Raw genomic sequence first — 27,201 nt, 5'->3', positions numbered from 1 at the left:
TTGCGCATTCATGCAATTTATATTATTAAAAAAGTGTAATCATTTGTTCTTTATGCGGCTTTATTATCTTTTTTGCAATGCTATTATAAAAAATAATTTTGTTCGATCATTGTTTATTATGCGAACAAATTGCACTCTGAATGAACCAATCGGATATTCTCTTTTTATTGCATGATATCATATAATATGTAACATACAATAAATTATCATTATTATAAGGAATGTAACATTTTATAGCCATTAGTAATCAATTAAACATAATATAATATATGTTTATTTTCAAATAAACTTAACAACTTTTCTGTGCAATTTAATTAGAATAAGCGAAGGATATAGAAACTTTGATCCCATTATAGTGGTCGTCTGATCGCGTGGTATCACTGTGAAAACGTACATAATAAAATGGTGAAAGATTATGAGTGTTAAACACTGAAAAAGAAGGGAGCTAGTTAAATTTGATCTGCGATCGATCGTCGATGGAATATTAATTACTGGTGTCTTTCTCGGTAGCAATGACCCATTTACAATAACTGTGAAAATACGTTCGCCAATGTGGAAATGAATCAGAATCGCGTCATGTATGGCGACTCACGGAAACTATACGATAGACACACGCAGTTTGCCCCGCACGGGCTCTGCATTCTGTCGGACTAATGATCAATGGCTTTATTTGAGAAGCGATATACAAATAAAGTGCTACTAGATGATACAGAGAAGTTGACGAGCGTCATTGAAAATGCAAGAACAATCGACGGACACACGGTACGGCGCACGCTTAATGCGTATATTTTGACATTTACTCGATAAAAGGTGAAGTTTATACACATCGGCCTGTTCACTCCAATCTTGTGTCGCTAAATTAACGACGGTCATTATTGTTTGTTACGTAGGCATTCTCGATGGTTCTTTTGCTTTGAAAATCAAATATTTCTTTTCATGTATTTATTTTTCTATAAATTAAATTAATGTGGTAAAACAAATATTTTTTATTTATAATGTGTTGAGGAGAATGATATATTTTGTGATGTACGATAATGTATATAGATGTTAGAGTACATTACATATAAAAAGCATATCTGAAATATTATGATAAATTATTTTTTTGGCATATATATAAAAAGCAATTTTAGAATTTAAAATACTATTGATCAATCTTAAGTAAATAAAGTTGTCTTCTTATTTGATCTTAGGATTAAATGTAAGTTTTTCACATTCTTCTAAATATTTTTAAATTATCGATTATCATAATATTAATTAGACCCATGGTTGTGTACTTATTTTAAGAGACTTATAATCTTAAATGTACAAACTTGTTGTCATCTTCAATTATTGTTTATTGGTCGCATATATACAATGGCTTGCAAAATTAGTTGTACACTTACATTATAGTGTTATATTTATTTAGGAATATGTGATTAGAACACAAAGAGGTCCACTTCCAGAGAAATCTTGGAGAATTAGTAGACGCTACAATGACTTCGTACAACTCAATGCAACTTTATCAATATCAGGCATTGACCTGGCACTTCCTCCAAAGAAAATTATTGGTAATATGGAACCAGACTTCATAGCTCAACGTCAAGTAGCCCTACAGGTTAGTCTTGTTATAAAAAGAATTATTCTTATTAAATATCTTCTTATTATTATTTTTTTTATCTGTTTTTAGAATTACCTAAACAATATACTAATGAATCCTATATTGGCATCGTCACTTCCCATGAAAAAATTCTTAGATCCAGATAATTACACAGCACCATTACATGGTATGATTTAATTATAATAATAAATATCGTTAAAAATAACTTGTACACATATACAAATAAAAAACAGATATAGGGGAAATTTTATTTAAGTATTAAAATAAGTCCAATAGTATTATAAATTATGAATTTATTGTGTATAGTGTATTTCATAAGTAATTTCCAAATTCAGAAATAGCTCTGCAACAGGTGTCACTAGCTTTACGCAGTGATGCAAATTTCGAAGTTTGTAAGGCCATTCCTGATATGGGATGGCGGTTGAGGAAGCATTATTATACTGTAAAAAATCGTCAAAATCCCAAGCAAGAGTTACTGCTTGCATGGGTAGAATTTGGTCCAGACAAACACCTGCAAGATAAAGATATGCAAGGAGTTTTCAAAAGTTTAGGGACATTGAAGCATAATTATATAGAACCAATAGTTTATCAACATGTAACGGAAAATGGAGCGTTAATGATAAGAAATTTTTATCCAATGGGTACATTACGTGACATTTTGTGTGTAACTAAACCCAAACAACCGTTTATAAAGAAATACGGAAACCCAAAACAAACCAAATCGTTAACAGTGCCTGAAATTGCTATGTATGGTTACCAGGTTAGAAAATGAATACTTTATATTAAGATCATGGAAGAATAAGTTTTATACCTAAATATATTTTATTTTTTCTGTTCTAGATTTTGGAAGCTTTAGGATTTCTTCATGAAAAGGGCCTACCATACGGACATTTACATACAGGAAATATTCTTTTGACTCAAAGATGTGCGAAATTGCTGGATCTAGAAAATGGTCTGTTAGGCTTACCAGCATTTTATCGGCCTTATGTTGTGCAAAGGCGTAAACTTCACGCTACGGTATATTATATCCTACATTTCGAAAAATGTCATATAAATATATTAATATAATAAATATTTACGTATCTTTTCTTTTAATAGACTCAAGTAGATGTTTATTCGTTTGGACATGTATTATATGAAATGGCATTTGGACGACCACTGTTAGAAGCAACGTGTTCTGAGTTACCTTATTGTGAAGCAACCTTAAAAAGTCTGCTGGAAGTGATACTCGCACCAGAAGCTCTAAAACAAGATTTACCAACGGTATCACATTTATTAGAACATCCGTTCTTCGAGTCAGCAAGACATGCTGTATTAGCTGTTGGCTCCATGGAACGACCACACTTCAAATTAAGTAGTCATTTGAAGGAGGCTCTGCAGCAAGCAGTGAACAAAGCAGAACAAAGATTAAAAGACGAGCAGAAAGTAGCAAGACATCAAAAGAGGCTTGTCAAAGTGCAGGAAATGATGAGCTCGGAAGAAGAGATGAAAAAGCGAAAACAAAAACTAGTAAATATTTTAATATATCTAAATATCACATTAAACTGTTCCTCCAAAGTAAAAAAATTCATGTATTTGTTTTTCTAGAAAAAAGAACAAAAACTGGCCCAAGAACAACGTTCTGCAAATCAGTTAAGTGCGAATGGGATGAAACATGTAAACGGCAAGAGTCCAGAGCGCTCGGATAGTCCTACAAGTACTTCTACAGCGACCAGCGTTGGAACTTTAACACCCCCATCGCTGCGTAAGTTACAGATCATTTTTGTCAATAACATTCATTAACAATTAACATTAATCGATCTTCCTCATTTTTACGTTAGCTGGGCACAAAAGTTGATGGCGCATACTACGCTTATTTCTCTCACGTAGGTCATACGATCATACAAACACTAATTGCTCACATTCATGCATTTTTTCTTTTAATTATCGCTTGAATACATCTTGAATGAAATGTATGTACTTCTTTTTTGAATTTATGTATCGTTAATTGCATTTGATTCTGATAACTGGTATTGGGTGTAGTACATATATTTGAATGCTAATGGTATAATTGATAAAAATGAAATGTAGTGTAATGATATGTATCCAAGTGATGTTGTAACCTTTATATAAAGTTACAATTTATTTAACTAAAGGTTCTATAGATGTGCCGCAAAGTGATGGAGTTCCTGCTAAGAGTACTGTACCACCACCTCCGATGCCACCACCTGTTGATACAAGTAATGTTTCAAAGTTGACCAATGAACGAGCTGCTCTGCTAGGAAGTATTTGTAATTTCAATAAAACTAGTCTTCGTAAAGTTGCCAATGAATATCATTGAGATGATAGAGTTAGATAATTGAAAGAAGATAGTGCTGAGTGATCGTACTGATTCAGAAATAAAGAAGAAATTGTATGACAGTAATCTATACCAAAAGGATGCTATTTTTTTCATCAAATTGCGAAGATATTTATAATTTTATTTCGATCGCGATACTTATGAGATCTGTATACGTACATATATATATTTCAATTCTGTAGAATCTTAATATGTATATTTCATAGGAATAGATAGTTGTAAATCGTATATTTACAAATAATCATGTATAAAATAATTCTATTCATGTATTTTAGCAGCTGAATTATTGTTAGAATTGAGCAATATTTAAATATTATTTGTTATTACTTTTTATTCTTTAAACACCGTCCAAAAATGGATTCGAAATTGTACAAGATTGTTTAAAATAACAGATATTCTTTAAAAAAGAATGTTTCTTTATATGTTATATTTGTATCTATAAATGGAAATTAATCTTCCCTTTAATCATATTTAAAACTATTAAAGAAAAGCTTATTAATATTATTTATAAAATAATCTATATTTTAACTAGAAATGAAGTTCATTTGCTTCTATCTAAGTCTCGCGATCGAATCACATCTAATATCTTACTTGTTCGACTCTAAGGAAATTAAAATGATAATTGATAAGATGAGAGTGATAGTATCTACATGTACCACATAAACTTTATCTCGTTAGTGTTATATACCGTTCTGTCTATTTCAAGTTTATGATATGTGTAGCACAATTAATGTACAGGTACCATTCTTCTTGTAAAAGTGAGTATTGTGTGTTGCTTTATTTGTGTCGCTCGTAGAATCGAAATCACGTTTGTTTCTACGGAGAGAGAAAATGTGCCAAGACCCGATCTTTCCATTGAACAAATAGTAATGTCGTAATGGTGAATGTCGGCGTAATATATATTTCTATATGTCGCGGAAAAATAAGTATATATGTACAAGATCTATCTGTGAATATCATAACGAAGCGATGTAATATAGGTAGTCACAATTTTTCATATGTAATATCGATCTTAAATGTAATTTGTTGAATTATCTTAAATGTATATGTTGAATTATAAATACTATTCTTCATAGAGTAATATAAATATTCGTTTTATCGATAACTATAGAAAACAAATTGAAACAGATACTATATTTATTAAAGAAGATAATGTAAGTTATATAATTTGGAGATCTTCAGACGTACTAATAAATATATTAGTAAATCGAATTATCATTTGTTTGCGAGGAATATTTACTTAATAACTATCGTGTAATAGTTGTCACGATATTCTGCATAATTCTTCTTAAACAATATAGTCTAGTGCGAAAAATAATTTATTAAAACGAAACAGTGGCGTAAAAAATTATCACATTACATTTTGAATAATACTTGCATTTAATATAACAGATCGCAGAAAATAGTTTTCCTCTTGAAGATATTTTACTACTTACAGTGAAAATTTAATAAATACAAAATATGCATATCTCCGCAGTATTTTTATCATTCGAAGTGTCTTTAATATAAATACTGTAAATTCTTACAATATCAAAAATATACGTGTGTACATATAGTTATCTAAATATATGATAGATCGTAAGGATTGCAATTTCATTTTGTTTGTATTCAAGAGTTAAGCGTTTTAAAGTTCAACAAATTCAACAAAAGTTGGGTTTCAATCAAATCCATTTTAACCTCTGTTGTTTCGCCAAAATCATTTTTCTTTTTCTATTTTATCAATATAATTGTATTCAAATTATGTGGAATCATACAAAAGTTTCCTGATATATGCAAAATAAGTTCGGTGAACCGTACAAAGATTGCGTCACGCTTATGTGTTATCGTATCGTAAGTTATGAGGCTCAGTGATATTAAAAAAGTCGATGTATGAAGGTAAAACCGATAACATGTAGTACAGTGACACAGTTTCAATGTTATGTTTCACGAGCTTTCGTAATTTGCGATTATGTTAAAGTTTTTTCTATAAACAGCGGCTGCGAGTTTTTACGTAATATATTACGACAATTGCTTCCTACCGTGTACGTACGTACATATATACATTGTTATGCATGCGATGATGTAACCGCGATACGTATATGGCATTCTTAAGTCAACACGACTCGTATTTAAATTAAAATCTGTCGAAAGGTATAAATGGCATAATGTTCTCTTTTTCCACTTTTTTCTTTGTCACAAAAATAGAAAAAAAGAAAGAAGAACAGAAAATAAATCACTACTGCCCCAATACATGCATTATGTTACATGATTGCATATATGTTATTAATATGTCGCCCACGGGTGAACATCCTTAGTTAAAAATCGAGCACGGGTATCACCTATTGTCACGTTAAAATTAAAGTATTATTTTTTTTTTTGGTAAATTAAAGCTAATCGGGGTGACAACAAGGATGTCCCCCGTTTAAACATCATGACCTTTTATGAAGCTCTTCTGTAATTGTTTTTAGTCTGGAAAAGAAAGAAGATTAGTTATTAAAGATATAAAGATTATTATTACCACCATAAATATAAAATATTACTATGATTTAAAAAATGACACTTTACTTTATTAGTTCTTCCTGAATACGATCCGTAATCGCTTTCCTCGCTTCCACTTCACTTGCTTTCGATGCACGCAATTGTTCTAGTAACTCGGTAAAATCTATTGGCTCACCGTAATTCAAGGTGACCTTTTTGCGAATTTTCAATCTGTATGGCGGTTCATTTGGAAGAACTTCGTCCATACCAAGGTGATAGATTGGTATCACCAGTGGCGTAACTGGCGATTCCAATATTAACCTTCCAACGCCCCACTTTAATCTATAACACGGCAGTGGAACATTAAATTTTGTAAAATCATATTTTTGTCATTCTGTGATAATTAAGTAAGAAAAAAGAAGACGATGATGAAGAATAAAATAAAATATGGAATAAAGAGTAGAAAAAGATAATCGCAAACCTCATGTTGTCTTTAAACATGTTTACTTTTCCCTCGGGAAAGACATGAACCCAATCACCGGCTGCCAATTTTTCGATGCAGAAATCTATAGCTTCTTGATACACGCCGCCACCTCTGATCACAGGAATGCATTTGCCCAACATAAAGAAGTACGAATGCCAGGTCTTTGTGAAACAAATGTCGTGGGCCGCGATCGACCACCTCATCTTACGTCGATTCATCAGACTCTTCAGGCCCAGGGTCGCTAAATGAGTTCAGAGATTTTTCTGTCTTAAATTTTTTCATTCGATCGCTTATCGATGGTCATTCTGAGGAAGAAAAGATTATATATGTTTCAGGAAGAGGGGAATGCGCGTAATGTTTGAGGTTATACATGCATATGTGGTATGTATGTGGATCTAAATAATTGGTGTTTAACAAAACAACAGAGGTGGTTGTTGACATAATGGACATAGATAGAATGCAGATGTTTATGCAAATTTATATTCTTCTGAATACCACAAAAAAAATAAAACTTAAGCGAAGACTCATCTCATCCAACCAATATCATAATCAATACTATATTTTGACATTTTCTATGATTTACTGTAGTATTTGTATTCTGTGTACTTTACACTTAAATTTTCTACAGATACATGAACATCTGCACTTTAGAAAGAAATAAAATATAAATATGAAATTTTTCATAGATATAGCGTATTGTTATTATTCAGTCAAACTGGAAATCTATTTTATTAATAATATGAACAAATAAAACGGTTTAGAACTTACAAGCTGTGCATAATGCTTGAATGCTATTATTTATGTAAAATCGAAGTGGTTGTTCAAGGTTATTAGAAAAAAACTTGCACATGCATATTCCGCTATATTGTTTTTCACATGCAGAAAAGAAATACTTTTGTTGTAAAAAAGTAACTGTCATTTAATTCACATGAAAAATGAAAAAGTAAAAGAGTAAATCATCCGTTTCATTTTATTTACTGTTTCATCAGTAGAGTATACTTTGAATAGATAATAAAAGGAAAAATACATGCCATTCAATACATGTCAAAATACATGTCATTCATATTGTTTGGTTGTCTCGATAACGATTTGTCAATCGATATTGGCAGTAAAATGTTTGCTAACAAAACACAAACATGGAGATAAGAAATAATATCGATAAAATATTGTTGTATGTTTAACACAGATAATGGTCGGTGCGATGCGAAGGGATGCAATTGTTGAATTATATTCGAGAGACTTACCCCATATGCCTGGGTCATCGAAACAACTGTGATGATTCGACACCGTAATGAGCGGGACATCTTTCGGCCTTTTGTATAATGCACGATTGATGATGTATTTGTTGTATACCGTCGTTCTGTTCAGCCATTCTTAAACAGCAATAACGAAAAAGAAAAAACTCTTTGATAAATTCATTTGTATGGATTATTTGTATTGTGGTGTATTTAGCCTAGGATTTGTATGTTTCCCGTATATAACTGATGAGTAAGGGGAAAAGACGAGGACTGTCCATTTTTCGTGATTTCGCATTTTATAGCACATTTTGTTTGGTAACTGAGACTGAGAAACAAGAACTGTCTAATCATAATGATTGTACTTAAATATGCTCATAAGATAATGTTAAAAATTTGGTGTACTGCTTAAAAACAGGGAGTAGCCACTCTGCATTGGAACTAAACACGGACAAAAATAATTAATATCTTATTAATCTTTATTTTTTACGAGGTCTAAGTAAGATTTAAGATTCATTTTGTGAGTAACGCAGGTAAATTCGTTGAATGTTGTTCCTTTTTTAGTGGACTAAAATATTAAAACTTAATTTTCTCAATAAAGCCATTTTGTGATATTCCTCGTTTCCCCCTCCCCCCTGATCTTCAACTACATACATATACATAGGAGTCGTGAGACACACTTCATCTGGATTTTGCATAGAATTGGTTTTATTTAAGCGTATACTCAATGAACCAGTGATCTTTCGCTGGCGAATCATTGCTAGTGCTAAAACTTTTAAGTAAAGCCTTCCCCTTACTCATGCTTCGCTGACACGTAAATAATTATTCTTTTCATCGAAACCTTAGAACCATGTCGCTACTGCGATCCTTGCAAACTGATTACACAATGAAATTGGATGAGGTGATCCCTGTGAAGTAATTGATACGATTGCCTTGAAAATTTAAAAATAAATGATAAAAAATTGTTCACAGCAAAAAATGAAAGAGATTATCTCAACGGCACTTTAATATTTTCCAAATATTTTATATCTTTTCTTTTGTACGGTAACCGTCACTTTTCAAAGAAGTTCAATTACCTCCACACAAGGTCATTCAAGGTTATAATCATGTACTAAATCGATCTCTGATTATATATTTCGATAACAGCGTGAAAGTGAAAAATTTGCATATGTATTATGAAAAATGAAGATGGAAAATATATATAGTCTAATTTATGTTCTAGGTGTTTTTGTGAGTTAATGAATCTTACATTATAGTAATAGTTCTTGAACACACCGATAGATGGCCTCTGTACAAAGCTCCATGTTCAAAAATTAATCATGCACTATTATGTTTAAATTCTATATACTAGTGATATTCCATACACATTTAGCATTTAAAAGCAATCATTTCAACTACCTAACAAGAATCACTTAGCATTTGAGAAGCACATAAATTTTAGCATTACGGACGTCATAATGAACGAAAGAGAAGCTCTGACTACATAAAATTACTATGTAAAATTATGACTATCACACGCGGATAAATTGGTAAAACGAATAAAAACAAAGGAGTGGAAAAGAAAGGGGAGGATTAAACAGAGAGAGAGAGAGAGAGAGAGGGAGAGATACAGAGAGAGAGGTGGGAGGATGGTCATGTATGGTGTGCTACGCATCCAACCAATTGAGTAACGCGCTTAATTTCCGAAGTTTATTGTAACGTAGCTAAGTCAACATCAAGCCGAGTTCGTTGTAAATCAGTGGTACTCACTGAAAGGCCAGCGAGAGCCAATGACTGATTTCCTGTGCCCTTTGTCGGGCGGTAACGCGTATGTGACCCTCCCTGAAATTAGAAACGCCAAATCTTCGCAAAACAAATAAAAGTGGCGTGTTATATACAACTTCGTCATTTCCGGAACTACATACAACAATCCAAAATCCAAGTAGTTCTTAAAATCCAATTGCAGTTAAATGAATACGATCTTTGATTAAATGCATGCGTAATCACATGTATGTGAGTTATTAATTTAGTATTAATGTACTGTTTATTTAGAACTAATGTTAGTGGCATATTAAACAACAATAGAAAAAAGAAAGATTTTGTAAGATTAAACGATGGTTATCATTTCTGTATAATAGTAATAATAATAGTTAAATGTAAAGTTTTGGCGACTTCATGAAAATTAAACATGCGTGCCCAATTCTATAACAATGAAGTGTGTATAAGATAATTAAAAATACCTGTTGCACGCAAGATTTTGTATCTGTATTGTCTTATACTGTTTTTTTTGCATGATCTTCTTGCAAATATATTCATGTATATGTATGAATATTAGTCTTCTTATATACATATTTATATTTATAATATGTGCTCCAAATTAAAAAATAAAGAAGACAGTTTTAAATTAAACGTTACATTTAATTACAATCATTAATGCAAAATTTATTTCAATTGTAAGTATGCGTGGAAGGCAAACAAGTGTGAAACTCTCTTACATTTACATCACGGTTGTTGTAATATCGCGTTACGAAATTTAACGATACGTTATGTTCGAAATGGACCGATAACGATTATTTGATAAAATGACAATTGTATGTATCAATCTTTTAAATTAATAAATTGTATTAGTGTATTCTATAAAGAAGCTTTAACTGTAGTATATGTCACGTATAAAAACTATACATAAAATTTGTTATTCAACAATTGAAAATTAAAAATAGTTTTTTAAAACTTTTACTATAATTGCAAAAATAGATTATACGCGCAACATATGTTTGATAAAGTTCTCTTACTGATTCTACGATTATCATAATGATTAAATAAAATGAATCTAATTATTCATGACTTATTATATAAATCAATAACATTTCTTAATATCACGCTGAAACATCTCGGGCATTTTTTTATAAACGCTTTTAACCTTTTATCAATAAATATACTTGTCTAAATATTTTTTATATTTTTATATGAATTATAGGAATAAACTGTAGATCATACAACTCAATCATCAACTTACATTACGAGTTGATATAATAAAATGGTCAAATTTGTAATACATTGAGAATTATATCGATATATAAATGTAAATTAAGACAGCTACTAACGAATTAATATATCGATATACAGAAATAGATAGTACTAACTTGTAATTAACAAACCGGCTTGCATAGTCACTCACCTATTATGATTTTAGAAAAAATTCCTACTGCTACAAAGGTTATACTACTCGCGATGTTCCAGAGGCTACCCGTATTTCGAAGTTTCGGTATGATCCATTTAATATCGTATACCATTGCACTATTTCTTAGTTGCTAGATTGAAAGAAAAATTAGGAATGTGGCACTTCTCCGGACGACTGGGAAGCGCCTTCCCCGCGAGAAATCGTCTACTCTTTCGTAACTCACGACAACCATCTTCGTGCCAACTTCACGCCATATTTCTTGATGACCATCACGTGGTTGGCCGAACGTGGCCGTACATGCCCGAATGTTGCCGATTATTTCAGCATTTAATTTAAAATTAAACGCGCCTCAAACACTTGTTCTCACCTCGGGTAACAACGTGTAAATGTATCCCGTTACTGAGTCGGTTGTAATTAAATATTCTTTTAGTTGTTCTTACAGGATATTGAGTTATTTCTTTTAGCGATAATACCACAGAAAATACGCTTACAGTTGCGTGCACAGCTATTTTTATTTCCATTCAAGATACTTTTCTATTTTAAACTATTTACAGGCAATGCGAGGTAGATCCACGAGATTGCTCTACACTATCTATATGTACATAGCAGAAGCTACGAGGCACCTTTGATTTCACCAAAAAGACGACAATTGTTGTCGGCTCACTCCGAGATAACCTTGCGGATCTGCCTCGTATTGTCTGTACATAGCTTGAATGCAAACGTACAACCGAGGACAAAAATAAGTGGACAGGTAGTGGAGATAGGTATCAATTAAATTTTATTAAATACGGCTTGTTAACACAAACCTGAAAATATTAATTTTTATTGTTTGCTAAATAATGTATGTATTATAAGGGTATATGTATAATAAATACAAATTAAATTTACAACACTACTACTAGTTCAATTAACTTCATTGACATCTGTATCCACTACTTATTCTCTTACTTTTATTCCCTACTTTAGGTAACATTTAAAATACAAACTTAAAATACGTTATAAATCATTATAATGTATATATTTTAATATGATAAATATAAACAAATATTGAGGCAATATTAAAAATCATAAAAGGTATAAAAATGGAAAAATATATTTACGAAATGGTTAAGGTCAATGATAAATAATTTCACTTATACATATAACTGTCGCTAAAGATATTTTTAATTGTGTATATTGTACTTTTAAGAATTAAAATAAAAATTTTGTAATATATTTGAAGTATTGTAGGTTTGGAGTATGTTTGAATTAGATTTGTGTTATGTTTGGGAAAACAAGATTGTCAAATAATCAAATTATAATACAAATTCATTTGATACTTACAGGAAATAATAGACCATGGAGAGCTTCGTTTCATCTCTCAACTAACCTCAACTAATCGAAAATTTTCATGGAGATGATAACAAAAGATCAGTTATCGTCTCTCACTCCTTCGATAGTGGTAAATAAATTTATAGTTGCATTATCTTAAACGGTGGTAACGCGGTCTCGTTAGCGCGACTTGAAAATTGCGAAGGATACATTATAATAATCATGGCACGCTCGTACGCGGCGTAATAGTAAAATGCCTGGTGAGATCTTAGATAACCATTCACTGGACGAACGGATGTACAATAAGACACAGCTGTCTACGAAGTTGTGCCTCTGGCGGTGACGCTGCACTTGCAATGTCAGTTGAACACCTATCAGAAGCTGCTGCGAGGAAAGAAACGTGCTGGACGGTTATGAAGGGGGCAAGGTGGCGGAGGAGGAGGCGTACACACGACGATCGAGTACATACATTAGGAGCTTCGGGTTAAGTTCATGCGCGGAGGAAGAAAGGACGTAGCACACGGGAGCATCGAAAGAGGTGAAAAAGAAGGGAAAAGATACAATGATGCGAAGCAAAGTCGTAGACCGCGGAGAGGGATGAGAGGAGAATGTCCGGTGGCATGTGGGAAGTGGGGGTCTAACGCGAGCGGAGAAGCAACCAGTCGAAGGGGGCTCACGAGTGGGGGAAAAGGGCCTCATCTCAACAGCCAGTACGATTCGAGTCTCTCAACTGCGTGTTGCCGTGCCATCGTACATACGAGGTACCTTTGCCAGTTTACAACTGTGGAGAGGATATCTTGAAGCACCATACTGAGGCGAGTCGTGTACCATTCGAGAATTGACCGCAAAGTGTCCTCTTCGTGACGTATATATTTTCCTTCTTATTCACTCGGCCTCAAAGAAAACGACATTGTATGTAAGTTTAACGGGGTGGAATAGTACAAAGCTATGTATATGAATTATTTGGTTGATGTAAAAATGCGATCAACACCAAAGATAAATCAGGACCGAAGCGTTTTTATTTATCTCTATTTACCTTTGTAACCTTGAGATGACAGTTCTGGCGGTGGTGCAAGCGCTACAATGCGCAGGCTTCTCGATCGTTGAACCGCGAAACGGTTACCAAATACGTCCGCGAAGTGATGTCCACCCTCTGTGAAACACGAGAGACTCGATAGTGATGTGATACTAGTAGAGTTGAGAAAGAAGGGGGAGGGACAAAAAACAAAATAAAACGATATCGAAAGAAAAGGCTGAGAGTATCGGCGGAAGGTACAGAGTGAAAGATAGAGGTAGAAAGAGTGGAACAGAGCGAGAGGGAAGAGAGCGAGCCGAGCGTTCGGCTTGACTCGAGTGCAGTGTACGGTGATGCCGCGAGGATGCCACCTTCGTCGGTCCTCTCGACACGATATAGGAAGGCGCGACGGTACCCCGTGATCTGCCGGGGCCTCACGATTCGACTGTGCCACGACATTGCGCTATTACTCGCGCAGTGCGGTGCAAGTGCAAGTGCAGGTGCAACTGTGAAGTGGTGCCAGTTCAACGACGACGAGAACGTACAAGCGGGATACTACGCGACGCGAGAAGTCCGGCGATGCGGCAAGTCAGGAATCCTCCTTGTATCCGGTGATTCGCGAGTGACGCTCTTGAAGACAGATCGGTTAGCGTTCGCGTGTTCGCGCATGTGTGCCGCTAGGTGTTACGCAGAAAAGATCGTTCTTTGTTCGAAAACGAGCAACGAAACCGGCGTACGAATTACATCTATAGGAGGAACAGTGAATTCGTATTACGACTGCGAATTCCCATCAGAATCGAGTAGTTCGAGTTATCCCGAGCATCGTAGTTTCAGCATATTGGCTGCAGCAGAGAGAAAGCAACAGGTATGTGTATATAGATATGTGTATACGTTCCGTATTCTCGGTGGTTGCACGTTATACGGTCGCGTTGCCTGTTCGTTCGCGCACGAACGTGCGCATGCTCTTGATCGAAGATCTCGCCGTGCACAAGCCAATATACAGACTGGGCACCGGTGACTCTGTGTGTATGTGTCTTTCATCGCGGAAGAACTCCAGTTCAGCCGAGTGAGGCGAGGTCGTCTTCTTGCATCTGTACTCCCTTGCATACGAGTTTTGCTACTTCTGTATTTCCATACCTATGAATAAGATGACCGTGCGAAACAGACGCGCATACGACCGTGCAGATTCGCATAAAACTTCCTTTCAGTTAATTCCATGCGTTTCCTGTGTGTAAAGGATTCATACGATGTTGTATACGGTTAAGTTATTTTGTTTAATTTATTTCGTCGTTTTGTTCAAAATATAACGATAGAAGTTTGGATCGTTGACAAGACGATGCTGACGATAATTGATCCTCATACTTTGTCGAATGAATTTCACGAAACTGAGTCGCTTTGATCGTTCCGCGACTCTTCGAAAACCCCTCGTTAACCAATATTTATGTCCTCGTTCGTCTGTCCCCTTTTTGCGTTTCGGGAACTAACTGAATTCCCCCTTGATATTTCAACATCGAGTTAATGGTAAGTAAGCTTGTAAAATCCACCAACGGAGTGGCGCATTGATTTCGATTACGATTTTTACCAAAGATTCAATTAAAATTATCGACACTTTTATTAGGCGATGTCAAAAGTTTCCGTGCGGAAACTGTAACGCCGTTTAAGAATACGAGGACCACCTACTCCCTTCAGAGAATGTTAATTGGTCGTTTCACGAATTATAAAGCAACAACGAGGGGAAGAGACACGACAACCACTTGCTATCGTATCCATTAACATACCTGAGTTCACCCTATCGTTGCCGTTACACACTAGCGACGCTTAACATTAACGACACAAAAAGAAACTGATTATAGCAGCCTGCAAGCACTTGTTCTGTATATACTTGGTGCGTTATACCGTAGCCCACTTTCCTTATTTTCCTATGTTTTCATTTCGGCAAGCTCTGGGTACCAATTATAACAACTTAGGCTAATTATTATCGCTTATTCAGTCGATGAAAATTGCGAATGTTCTGTCTGCGAGTGAATATCTCGAGATGATACTGCGCGGGATGGCACGTAATATTATATACAACAGGATGATCATAATTGTAGGAACGAAATAAGCGAGCACGACGTAAATTGGATTTGAGAGTGGTTCCGGTTCGTGAGAGCAGCAAGACAACGATGGTAGTCTTTCGTAAGAAAATGTATACACAGACCAGACACGTGGATATCCGTGTATAGGATATGTTTGTTAAAAACCATAACGCCGGTTTAATTTTATCGAAGGGCTCTCCGGGTAAACCTTGAAACGTGCATCGAACGAAATTACACACTGCGTATACGACTTCCCCGTATATAGCTTTATTAAAAATGTACATAGGTAATCTCGCGGTTACGATGATCGGATACGCGTATGCGTGACTATTTCATCAAAATTTGATTTGCTAACATTTCTATAGCTATGGTATTTCACATTTGAGATGGTAAATCGCATGAACTACAGTCGCACAAGAAGGAATCTGTGCTATTCTGTGCGCATTCTGGATTACGCGATAAGATTGAGACAGGAAATACAATATGGGCAGAGATATAGCGACGTCGTAAACTATCGAAATGCGGCATTGATTGACGTCTTGAGTTCCAAGATTAGTTATTATTGTATATTGTATTATATTATATATTGTATTGTATATTGTATATTGTATTATATTATTTATTATTATAAACCATATATTGCATTCTATTATAAGATACAATATACATTGATAAAAGTAACAATTTATGACTCAGTATTTCATGTATAAACATTTATTTATTTCAATAAATTGAGAAAATTTGTATAACAAATAAGTTAGTATAAAATATATTGACCCTGCATTAAAAATTTCTGCACACGATCCTGTCTAGGATCTTAGGTCTTTAATTTCTTTTCTGATTAATTTTGTGATCTTGTTATATTATGATTCAGAATATACAAAAATAGAGACGTGTCGATGCGCGATGGAATGTCGGTCAACAAAGCGTAATAAGGTTATTGTGCACGCCACCAGAGCGCTAATTACTTCTGGACACCATCAGAACGTTGATGATGCGCCATTTAAATGTCACAAATATGGCGTCAGATACGCAGAGACCCATAAGGAAAATGATTCGCGAGATCGTACGTAGCGATTACTAGCGATATAAAGAAAGCTAAGAAACTATTTGAAATAAAAGGACAGGCATGATGTTCGTGTATCATGTTACGTTGAACGTACAATTGTATCGGTTAGCGAAGTATCACGTACTGTATGCTTGGTTTAATATGTAGTTCTCCTGTCCTTCATGATCTTACAGACAGTGGCACGTGACAGTCGTAAGTAAGACCATGAGCGACCTTGTAGTTCCTGTCACGGTCCTTCATAAAACTCCGCGTGGTTCAGCTAGCCTTATTGCACGTTGGGGGTCGTGTAATAACGCTGTGGTTAAATTCCCGATACTTTTATTTTTCCTGCACGATACCAATTTTTATATACCTACCGTATGCGGCTATGATCGACCTTCGACGTTACCCTCGTTCAAACATGATCGATCCTATCCCCCCCCTCTGTCGATTTACCTTTCTTTTGCTCTAGAAATTTTGTTTTCGGTTAATTTCATAATCCCGTGGCCCGTTTCCCCTACAATTTTTAATTTCACTTTATCGGCTGTGACCAAACGCCTGAAAAAAAGGAAAAGAAAGAAAAGAAAGGGTAATCGACAATCACGCTAAACGGTGGGATAACTTATCGACTCTGCCTTCACGGTGGTTTGTTTTGTTTCCACGCACGCACAGCTGCGCCATTATTTTTGATCGCATCTCTGAAGGGGAAATATTTATAATATCGTCGACGAAGAAAAACGGAACAACAAGGAGAAGAGGCGACCAGGCGTTTAAGAATATGAGGGTAAGAAAAAAGGAAGACAGGATGATGAAACAGTCGGTGCTTCTCGCGCGGTACACAAAGATTTTCGCTATATTCTGTATACGTAAAATTTCTAGAAGGTGTAATTATCTGGTGTCGGTTAATCGACGCGCGGATCGAAGCGTACGAGACATCGGTTACTCGTTAATTACCGGTTTCCATTATTAATTCGAGCAGGGCGTAATCACTCGTGTTCCAATCCTATAGATGGCGCCTTTAATTAATTATTTTCGCGGCATACCTTGTTGCGGGATCCGGGAGAAAATGGCGCGTTAGCGAGATGTCAGACTTAAAGAAGTGTGTACGTACAACGCGCGCGAAAGAGGGTTACAGGAAACGAGTATGACAAGACAAGATGGAGGAGACTATTCTTAAATTTGACCAAGATTGATGATCGGCGAGGTATAACCCCGTAAAAGTTTCCCCATGATGGTTTTCAACAACGTTGTCTACGATGGAATAACGCGGAGGTACGCGCACGCGTATTTATGGGATATATGTTAATTTCATAGATCGTGGTATTAAAGGAATCATTTGTCTGATTTAATAATGCGCTGGTGGGTTTGGTCACGGTAGAATGTTAATTTACGATAATTATTGTAATTTATGGTAATGGACGTTATTAACTTCTTACGTTGGGCTTGGTACACTTTAGATTGGAGATCGCGACACAGATGCACCGATTTGCATAGAGACGAATAAAACAACGAGAATTACTTTTCATCGAGAATTATATTTTCGGTAAAGTGAGAAGATATGCTGTAAAAAATTCACGATCAGCAAGACTGCATCATGATAGTACATAAATTGAATCGATATGTAACACCATATATGCACATGGAAACAAATGAAATAAGGCGAATCCTTTTCTTTGTTACAGAATGCTGTCACCCGGTCAAGACGGCCAATCCAACAACAGTTACTCGCACGGTAATGTCGTTCTTCAAGGTGCACCCTGCGGTCAGTGTCGAGATTTATGCCCGGCTGGATATGTGCCCCACTTTTGGCGGTGAGTAATCAGACGTATTTTGCATGTATTATCCACTAAAAATCACAGTTACCCGGTGAGAACTAGTGTACGATATTCTGATTAAAACACAGGCAGTTTCGTTTCGGTTGGTGCGTTTTCAACGAAAGTGCAAGTACATACCATAAATGTATATTATCCACTACTTGTTGCGTGTTCTTTTCTCTCGTTTTTCCTTTATTCTCTAAAGTATCGCAAGAAAGTGTTCGATATGCGTGATGCGTTTTCAATGAAAGCGAAATGAATGACATGTTCCACGGGAGGTGCTATCCCGACGTTTTTACCGTCCGAGCAGAGGTTATCATTATGCGGCAATACTAACCGAAACGATTACAAGAGAAATTGCTGATCGCGCGATCAATGACCATGCGTAAATACTTCTGTAATACCGGCTATGGCGAGAAGTAGAGGCACAGCGACGCACGCGATGCCTCTTTGATTTTCTCCGACCGGCGATACTAGTCGGAAAGGAAAAGTAAAATGCTATGAACGAAACCGGTGAAACCTGGTGTGCTTTGTTGCAATAAAAAAATATAGAAAGAGAGATAGACAGCGTCGAAACAGAAAATTATCTCGAGTCTAGAGGGAAGACCGGAGATGCAGGATTCGCGTCGACTTATCCTCGATCGCAGGATCGCAGGATCGATAAAACGAAGAAGCACGTCGCTCCGCCAGGGTGACCAATCTTCGTATAACCGATGCGTGTTACGTGAACTGGTCCCGTGACAGCTCCGTTCCTGGTGTTGATAATGTATAACGTTGCTCGACTCTCGTATACCTCCTTCTTCTCTTATATTTAGACTCTGCGAATAAGAAACTTCTTAATGCAAATTGCGCTAGGAATGTAAGTAGCAGGTATTCGTAATGAATGTCGTTCATAGCTCGATCATATGACCGTGGTTCATAAAGTAAGTCTACTGACATTTTGTAATTCTCTTGCTATGTTTGTTCATATCGTTGATAGGTTAGGAATTAAGTTGTACAGATATTTGCCTCCTTTTTTTTTTTTTATTCGTTTATCTGAACATATAGGGCGACGTGATAATTATGATCGTATGTGACTAGGGGTATATCTGTATTAGCTATAAATCTGGACGAATTAACTTCTATAAAGATTTCTAAGTTTCTGCTTGCTTTTGTATTTTTCTTTCTTTATCTCATGCTTCTGTATTTATGAACGTGGATAATGTTACAATCTGCTTTCTGTCTCAGTCTTTACAGCTGTATGTGTTTTGGTTAAGTTTTACAGATTCCTTAAGTCGTTTTATTAAAAAACAAGTCTCCATATACAATGATTTTATTTCGTTAATTGAGCTTATTTTGTTATAAACAACCACCTCCTTGTCGTTTATGAGATGGGTGCCAAAATAGAGATATATATGTTGTCCATAAATTTACAAAAATTGTCTATGTATACTCTTCTATAAAGATCCTCTCTATATCCAATCGAAAAACCCTTTTCAAGCTACAACAATCTCCAATCATTGCGAACTATCTGAAATTTCTCACAATTCCATCCAATTACCTTTTCCCTTTTTCTAGACCCGCGTCAATCGTTTGGTTCGAAGAATCGGCAGCGTAAGACGCGCGAAACGCGTTCAAATTGGTAGAACGTGTTGTGCAAATAACGGAGGGTCGATTTCCCGTGGGCAACCAGAGTCACGTGGGGTAGCGCCGCGGATAGTGGTGGTAAGTAGAAGGCGGTCGAGGCGCAGAAACGTCGTGGAAGCGTGTCCGTTGGTTCCGTGGAGGCAGAGCAAAGGGAAGATCGAAAGAGGGCAAAAGGAAGATTTCTTCTCTGCTTCGGGTCGTAGGGTCGACTCGTCGGTCTCACGCGAGGCCTGCGTGCAACGAGACCGGCGCGGCGATGGGCCGTTCCAAGACGAATCGACTGGCAACCGAGCTAACCGATGAGAAAGAACGAGAGAGTATGCACCACCAGCTCGCCAAACGATCGGGATGGTGAATGAGGGGGGCAGAGGAGAGAAACAGGGATGTATGTTGGTCTGTAATTAACATACCGAGCCCCTTTACCCCCTCCTCTCACGTAAAGTTGGTTCGTCGGTTCGCAGGTTCACCAAGCGCCTCGTTGTTCCCTTCCAAAGCTTTGTTCGACACTCTGAATATCGGGCTTTCAATTTTTCGATAGGTTAGAACTAATTTGCATCACTTGATATTGGTAGTTTAGTGATGGATAATTTTTGTTTTGAATTATTCGATTTCTTTAAATTATAGGTTAAGTGGGAGATTGTTGGCAAATGTTGGTAGCATTGTAAGAATAGTTTAGTGTAGTAGATAAAGTAGATTATTCGATTTCTTTAAATTATAGGTTAAGTGGGAGATTGTTGGCAAATGTTGGTAGCATTGTAAGAATAGTTTAGTGTAGTAGATAAAGTAGATAAATAGTAGATAAAGAGATTCTCCGTTGATGTTAAGCAAGGATGAATCATTCCTTATGCTAGATCCTTTGATAGTATTATATGTATTTCATGATTGTACCTGATTGGATTCAAGAAATGTATTAGAATTTATATGTTATTTGTTGATATTTTATATTTTTTAAGATTTGAACCGTACATTAATTTGGAATCTATAGATCCATATTGGTCTTCAATGGAACAAGCAATCGTGTACAAAATGTACAAAATGGAATGACATTAAACATGAAACTAACCTCTAAGACAACTACCAAACATCTGTCCCGTTTTTGCGACCAGGTTTTCAGGACAGAAATGGAAAGAAAAAGAACAATATCGTACATAAGCACCGCTCTACAGTGGCTTAAATTTAAGTTACAAATATAATTAAAAAAAAAAAAGAAAAAGAAAAAAAATGTAATACTGCATGGCTATATCGTACCATCGCGTATCGGTACTTTTGCCTGAACCACCTCACAACTGGAATTCATCGTTTATAATGGAAAATACAAATATGTAATACACAAAATCTGGTAATAATAAACAAAAAAAAAAAACAACTATCAAACATATAAATCATACATATTCTTCACCTCGTTCTAAGAATCACGCATACGGGATCCCATGATACAACGAACAACTAAGAAAAAGTATCTTCGTCTGCAACTGGTCACAATGAATTCTAGAAGGTTGAAAAATACGAGATCGAGGCCGACCGGCTCCGAATAGTCGGACATCGATCAAAGTCCGACGGAACTGAAGAATTAAAGCTTTCCTTGGGCTCCAGTTCACTAGGCTGGTAGCTGTCAACGTGATTTTCCAATGGCGTTTTTCATCGTGATACGATATCTTTCAACTTTTTCCGTCACTTTCGTTCCTTATATCGTCCTCATTCCACGATATACGATCGACAGGCCAGGGTCGAGGTAGCATTCCCTCTCTGTACTCTAAGAGGATGTTAAAGTCGCTTTTCTTTCGCTTTGGTTACTCGTCCCGCGAGTTTCGAGGTTAGGGCTCGCGGTTAGTCATTAGCTGTGGATCATTAATCCACTATCGAATTTATCTGTTAACTCGAGGCGCGCAGTGGTAAATCATGGCGTGGCGTTTTACGGCGAACCTGAACTAACGAGCAGTCTCGTCCTGTCGATGACTGTTTACGGAAAACGCGGTCGACGTTTCCGTGAAGCATAATAAAGGAATCGTTGGATGAATACCGTCGGTGCTTTAGCATCGTTTCATGCCTAGTAATAATTTCACGGATAATTTGATGGACCATTTCGTCCGCTATAAAATTAGGCAAGTGACCTTCGATCGACTCTAACCTATAGTTAACGAACTAGGATTAGGATGTTAAGAAATTATAACTTCATACCTTTACAATTTCTCAGTGAAATTAATTATCTCTCTCTAGAGAGCTATAATAAATAAACTTATCCTCTAACTTCGCTTGAAGATGTATATTTACAATGGAACGTAACCTTGTATTTGCAATAATGGATGATGCTGTTGTATGGAGACGCTATCTCAATTTTTCAAATCGGAACTATATCTTGACGTACTACTGATAAACGTTGGATAAAGGCAAAAGAGTTTGATCGAACATTTCTATATACATATACAGGGTGGTTGGTAACTGGTGGTACAAGCGGAAAGGGGGTGATTCTATCCGAAAAAAGAAGTCGAAAATATAGAATAAAAATTTTTCGTTTGACGCTTTGTTTTCGAGAAAATCGACTTTGAATTTTCGTTCGGTACGCGTGCACTTTATCACGTCTCGTTATAACGGATCTCACTGTAGATCGTTGTCTCGATGGATATTATCGCGGTTTAAGTTTTTTTTTGTAGTTTGAAGTAATCATAAAGTTTATTATTACAAAAATTGCTGAAAATGTTGCCCATTCTGCCGAACGCATACTTCTGCTCTTCTAATTGAATTTCTATGAACACTTTCCAACGTATTCGATTGTTTTAAAGTATGAAAGGCTACAATAATCTTTTCTTTCAATTGTTCGCAATTCAAAATTCAAAGTCGATTTTCTCGAAAACAAAGCCTCGAACGGAAAATTTTTATTCTATATTTTCGACTTCTTTTTTCGCGTAGAATCACACCCCCTTTCCGCTTGTACCACCAGTTACCAACCACCCTGTATATGTAGATAAATTCAAACATGTTTTTTCTCGCAAAAGAAATAGACAGAGTTTATTGTGCTTCGATTGGCTCATCCGTGCAAAAACAGCAACAGAATAACTTGCATCGCGAACACGTGTTTTCTTGTTGGTACCGGCGAAGATCTTGGTATAATCAAAAGCCGTGTAACCAATTTAACAGCTGAGCCGAACCTAACCTTTCAGTCGGTGAATGTGGTATGTTCATGATCTACGAAGAGCGTACATGAACGCGCACAATGAAGATCCACAGTCACGATAGCGAGGCTGACTTTCTATTCCCATTTCAGTGTTCAATCAATACATCCCGTGTATCCAGTGTTTCTACTTTATTAAAACATCGCTTTAATTAACGTCCAATTGGTGTGGGTTTGTAAATCATAAAGGGATAGGAGAGGCTCCTTGTTAACTATTCCTGTAAATCGTTCATGGTTATTCTGGTTGCAATCTTGAAAACAACTGATCACCTTTGCTTTGGATCGATCGGTTTATTTAGTTGGATACGTAGACAATATATTTACTAGTGGGGTGAACTAAATTATTTCATTCAAATTTTATAGGTTATAGATTAAATCGTACAAAGGAATGGTTGCCAGCATCATTTTATTGACAACGAAATTTATATTATAAATATCATACTACATGCATACTACACGTGTAGTATAACCTTAACCTCAACTTAACCTCTGAAAACACTTCCTCTATCATCTAGTATACCAGTTCCCTAAAATACTTTTACATAAGAACTTTTTTCATAAGAATCTTTTTCATAGTAATTTGTATTTCTGAAATACACAGTTTTCTTGTAAAATCACTAAATGTACTTATATACACTTCCTCTCCTTAACTCTCAACTAACCTCCATTTAGCAAACTTTACTCCCCAAAACATTTTCTCAAGTCTAATCTTGTGTCTAGAATACATCTGTTAACATGTACATACTTATTAACTTTCTCTATCCCTAATTCAGTTTCCACAATAACATACTGCTCTGATTACCTTAATGCTTACACTTTCCTCAAATATGTATTTCCTAATCTCGTTAGCTCAGATCTTCATCACATGTGACTTTCCACACCCTTGTAACACCACTATTCTCACAATGTACATACAACGTTTCTCTTTAAATCTCTCATCGTGTTTAGTTATTTCTCGACCGACTTCACACGAATTAGCGGTTCCGCCTCTAAACAGCCATCGAGAACTGTATAGCCCGTGTAACGTTACGGAAATCACGGTTGTCCCATTGTTCGCACCGCGAAGATGCTCTTCACCGTTCGTTGGCTATGTCGTGGCTGTGATTAACATCATTTGCAGGATCCCCCGGGAGGGGAACTCGTTAGGATCATTAAGGTTCTTACGCTCGGTACGAGCCATCGCGTCAACGCGTTTGACAGAACGTGTAATCAACAACGAGCACGACGATGAGGTTATGTGTCCCCTCGTCAACGCGTTCCAATAGGTAGTCATATGTATGTTATACGTACTATAATGCGTCCATCTTGAGGACAGACGTCATACTAAAATCCGATGAAATACGATTCATTCTGATTGGTCGAAAGAAACGAAAAAGAAGAGGAAGAAGAAGGAAACGATAACGTCTTTGGTGCACGGCCATTCTCGGTCGTTTCGGAATCGTCAAACTCGATCGCGGTTTTATCTGTCGTTCTCAGTTTTAATTTCGCCTCTTTGCTTATCGGCGCCGGTTCTTGGAAGCTTGAAATTATCTTCGATGGGAAAAGGTGGTGTGTTGCTCGTTACGCGAAGATTTATTCTGAAAAAAAAGCAGCGTCTCTTCCCAACGTTCAGCGCCGACTTGTAACAAGCAGATAAAAGGGAATAAGACAGAGAAAGAAAACGTTCCGCCGCGTTCGTCAAAATGAAGGCTTTCTATCTCGCGTTCTTGTTTCGCTGTATTTCGTGTCCCCTTGTGTGCGAGTATCGGCCGATAGGGGGAGACTCGGTGGAAATCGCACCGCTTATCTGTGGGCAATCTGGCTGGCCATTTTTATCGGGGTCTTGAACGTTTTACTTTAGGAGATTATAGTCTTCCGATGTTGCTCTCCATGTTATGTTTATTGGACGGAAGATTACGAAGGGAAATAAATATTGAATATCTTCGTGTTTTGTTTTTTTTTCCTTTTGTTCTTTCCTTTTAATTGTAATGGAGAAAGAAAGATGGCGACTGCTGTGATGTTCGAGAAGATTAAAAGATATAAAAACAGATTGACGTTAAAAAACTCATTAAAAATACTTTCTCTTAATTTTCTCAAATACTAAGAAGAAGACATTAAGTTACCGTTAAAAGATAAAAATTCCATCGAAAGAATTCTTTCGGGTATATAAAAAAGTTACAAAATTGTCCCAACATTTAGAGACATAATTTCGATGTCGTGTATACGCTCGTTAAATTCGGCTTACCGAAAGGAATTCAAATAATTGTTCGACGTTGACTGCTCTTAGAAATCGTTGACGAAGACAAACGCTTTTATCCAGCGCCGAAAAAGTATGCCCCTAAAAGTTCAGCCTCTGGACGCCGATTTCTTCACGTTCATCGAACCAAGAACAGAAAGGGTTAGTAGAGAAGAAGAATGTCGCTCTGCGTCGCAGGTTTCGTATGTGTCCCGCAAAAACTTGAAGACCTTTGGTTCCTCCTGTCCTGGCTACGTCTTCGGAACTCGTTCCCTCGCTCGGCAAACTCGTTGTTCTTCTTTCGACGCATCCCCGAATGCAGGCCGTTTCACTTGTCGTTGCACCGCTCTTCTCGCGGTTTCTTCTTCAAGATATATCCATATGCAACTGTTGTTGTTTCTTTTTCGACCGTGTTTGCTTTTTCCCATTGTTAGTTTCTTCTCGCAATTACGTCTTTTGAACTTAAAAGGGGAGCTAAGGATTTCTTCATTGGAACATTTTTTTTCTTAAAAATTTATTAGGTCCTAAAAGGTAAAATGGTTTCATAGAATTTGTTTAATTTAGCATAATAGATCGGATATTGTTTGTTTGCGGTTTGGTGTGGTTTCAGCCAGTTTGCCCTATTCAGTTCGACGCAATTTTATTCCATTTGCTTCAATATGGTTTAACGGTGCCATTGAGTTTGATCCATTCCCATTTGACTCAACTCAGTTTGATTTGTTTTGATACAGTGTGGTCCGACCCAGATCGGTCCCAACTTTTGTTTGTTTCGACTGATTTTCAATTTAGTTTTTTTCTGTGTAATATCCCCTAATATTATTTTAATCTCGTTTAACTTACGCTATATATTTAAATATATTCCAATTTAGCGAAATTCTATTAACCGTTTTATTCCTGGCATAGTTGAACGTATTAGAAACATGCCGAAATAAAATACAAGTTTCACAGAATTCGAGGCGAAGTTATGCGATACTCGGCAGAACGACGCCGCTTTTGCGCAGAATCATTTTTATGGCAAAGAATCCGGCCACTTTTTCTGATTCTTTCGGCCCACCTTTCTATACCGCGTTCAGAGGCCGCGTCGTGTCCTGCCTTTTACGGTACACGCTGCCCGCCTCGGAAGCCGCTAATTAGCTTTGCTCGCGTTCATCTTTGAACGTTTAATCGAACCGGCTATATTCAGAATCCCTCGAACACTGCACTGATTCACTTTAAACCAGGTTACTTCGATTCCGGACTACTAACAGAAATTCATAAAAAAGAGAATTACGTCGTAACATGAGTATCTCAGACGAGAAGGTAACCATAACCTCACTTCCACTAATTCTTTCCACTAATCATACTTATTTTTACTTGTACTAAATTACACGAGATCAAATCCGATAACAACTCGATATTAATGAATATATTTCTCCATGAAAGTAGAGAGACGTGAAAAACACTTCATAATACAGACGAATCCGAAACGACCGATAAAACTAGGTATTTTTATACATCGAACGTCACACGAACGATAATAAACAGACTCATAAAATCGAGTTATGGCCACGGTTATGAAATAATCTCCGTTTGTATGTACAACACCGAAATATTTCACGATCTTTCGACACCGTCGTATGCTGAGAACTTTCTCGATCACGACCGACTTACCGCG

At 36.3% G+C, this 27,201-nt stretch overlaps 3 protein-coding genes and 1 long non-coding RNA gene across 11 annotated transcripts in view; 2 read left to right on the top strand and 2 right to left on the bottom strand.

The window, feature by feature from the left end:
- Window positions 1-356: 356 nt before the first annotated feature.
- Window positions 357-6,072, top strand: LOC126919355 (PX domain-containing protein kinase-like protein). 6 transcript variants are annotated; one of them, XM_050728460.1, is made up of 9 exons: window positions 358-762; window positions 1,406-1,594; window positions 1,667-1,763; window positions 1,933-2,357; window positions 2,438-2,614; window positions 2,696-3,106; window positions 3,185-3,341; window positions 3,418-3,462; window positions 3,742-3,896. In XM_050728460.1, the coding sequence occupies exons 1-8, from the start codon at window positions 661-663 to the stop codon at window positions 3,432-3,434; spliced, it is 1,575 nt and encodes a 524-aa protein (XP_050584417.1). In that variant the 5' UTR covers window positions 358-660; the 3' UTR covers window positions 3,435-3,462; window positions 3,742-3,896. The 6 variants fall into 6 exon arrangements, with proteins under 6 accessions (XP_050584399.1, XP_050584417.1, XP_050584406.1 ...); XM_050728449.1 differs by having other exon boundaries at window positions 3,733-3,896; XM_050728442.1 differs by lacking the exon at window positions 3,418-3,462 and having other exon boundaries at window positions 357-762; window positions 3,742-6,072.
- On the bottom strand, window positions 5,339-11,547 carry LOC126919398 (tafazzin). 2 transcript variants are annotated; one of them, XM_050728606.1, is made up of 6 exons: window positions 11,269-11,547; window positions 9,861-9,932; window positions 8,121-8,249; window positions 6,874-7,117; window positions 6,480-6,734; window positions 5,339-6,383 (listed from the first exon to the last, which is right to left on the bottom strand). In XM_050728606.1, the coding sequence occupies exons 1-6, from the start codon at window positions 11,381-11,383 to the stop codon at window positions 6,344-6,346; spliced, it is 855 nt and encodes a 284-aa protein (XP_050584563.1). In that variant the 5' UTR covers window positions 11,384-11,547; the 3' UTR covers window positions 5,339-6,343. The 2 variants fall into 2 exon arrangements, with proteins under 2 accessions (XP_050584563.1, XP_050584573.1); XM_050728616.1 differs by lacking the exon at window positions 9,861-9,932 and having other exon boundaries at window positions 11,269-11,546.
- A 1,891-nt stretch (window positions 11,548-13,438) lies between these two features.
- The window catches only part of LOC126919324 (prickle planar cell polarity protein 3-like), a 120,997-nt gene continuing 107,234 nt past the window's right edge, over window positions 13,439-27,201 (top strand). Inside the window, exons 1-2 of one of the 2 annotated variants that reach the window (XM_050728363.1) lie at window positions 13,439-14,462; window positions 18,406-18,534. In XM_050728363.1, coding sequence (XP_050584320.1) covers window positions 18,407-18,534 — 128 coding nt within the window. In that variant the 5' untranslated portion in view covers window positions 13,439-14,462; window position 18,406. Of the gene's footprint in view, window positions 14,463-17,356; window positions 17,508-18,405; window positions 18,535-27,201 lie in introns of those variants that run through there. The other variant, XM_050728373.1, reaches the window with a different exon arrangement.
- Window positions 18,239-18,830, bottom strand: LOC126919490 (uncharacterized). The gene is made up of 2 exons (XR_007711677.1): window positions 18,676-18,830; window positions 18,239-18,569 (listed from the first exon to the last, which is right to left on the bottom strand). It is a non-coding gene; the product is annotated as an uncharacterized LOC126919490 (long non-coding RNA).

This window comes from Bombus affinis, chromosome 1, assembly GCF_024516045.1.
Source record: "Bombus affinis isolate iyBomAffi1 chromosome 1, iyBomAffi1.2, whole genome shotgun sequence".
Classification (NCBI taxonomy): Eukaryota; Metazoa; Arthropoda; class Insecta; order Hymenoptera; family Apidae; genus Bombus; species Bombus affinis.
The sequence above is the reverse complement of the archived record's forward strand: the minus strand, read 5'-3'. Positions and strand labels throughout refer to the sequence as shown.

Coding starts and splice junctions, on each gene's coding strand:
- LOC126919355 (XM_050728439.1), top strand. CDS start 661: ATGGCTTTATTTGAGAAGCGATATACAAATAAAGTGCTACTAGATGAT. Junction 763..1,405: donor GAACAATCGACGGACACACG/GTACGGCGCACG, acceptor ATATTTATTTAG/GAATATGTGATTAGAACACA. Junction 1,764..1,932: donor TTACACAGCACCATTACATG/GTATGATTTAAT, acceptor TTCCAAATTCAG/AAATAGCTCTGCAACAGGTG.
- LOC126919398 (XM_050728606.1), bottom strand. CDS start 11,383: ATGGTATACGATATTAAATGGATCATACCGAAACTTCGAAATACGGGT. Junction 6,735..6,873: donor ATGTTTAAAGACAACATGAG/GTTTGCGATTAT, acceptor GCCGTGTTATAG/ATTAAAGTGGGGCGTTGGAA. Junction 6,384..6,479: donor ATTCAGGAAGAACTAATAAA/GTAAAGTGTCAT, acceptor TTTCTTTTCCAG/ACTAAAAACAATTACAGAAG.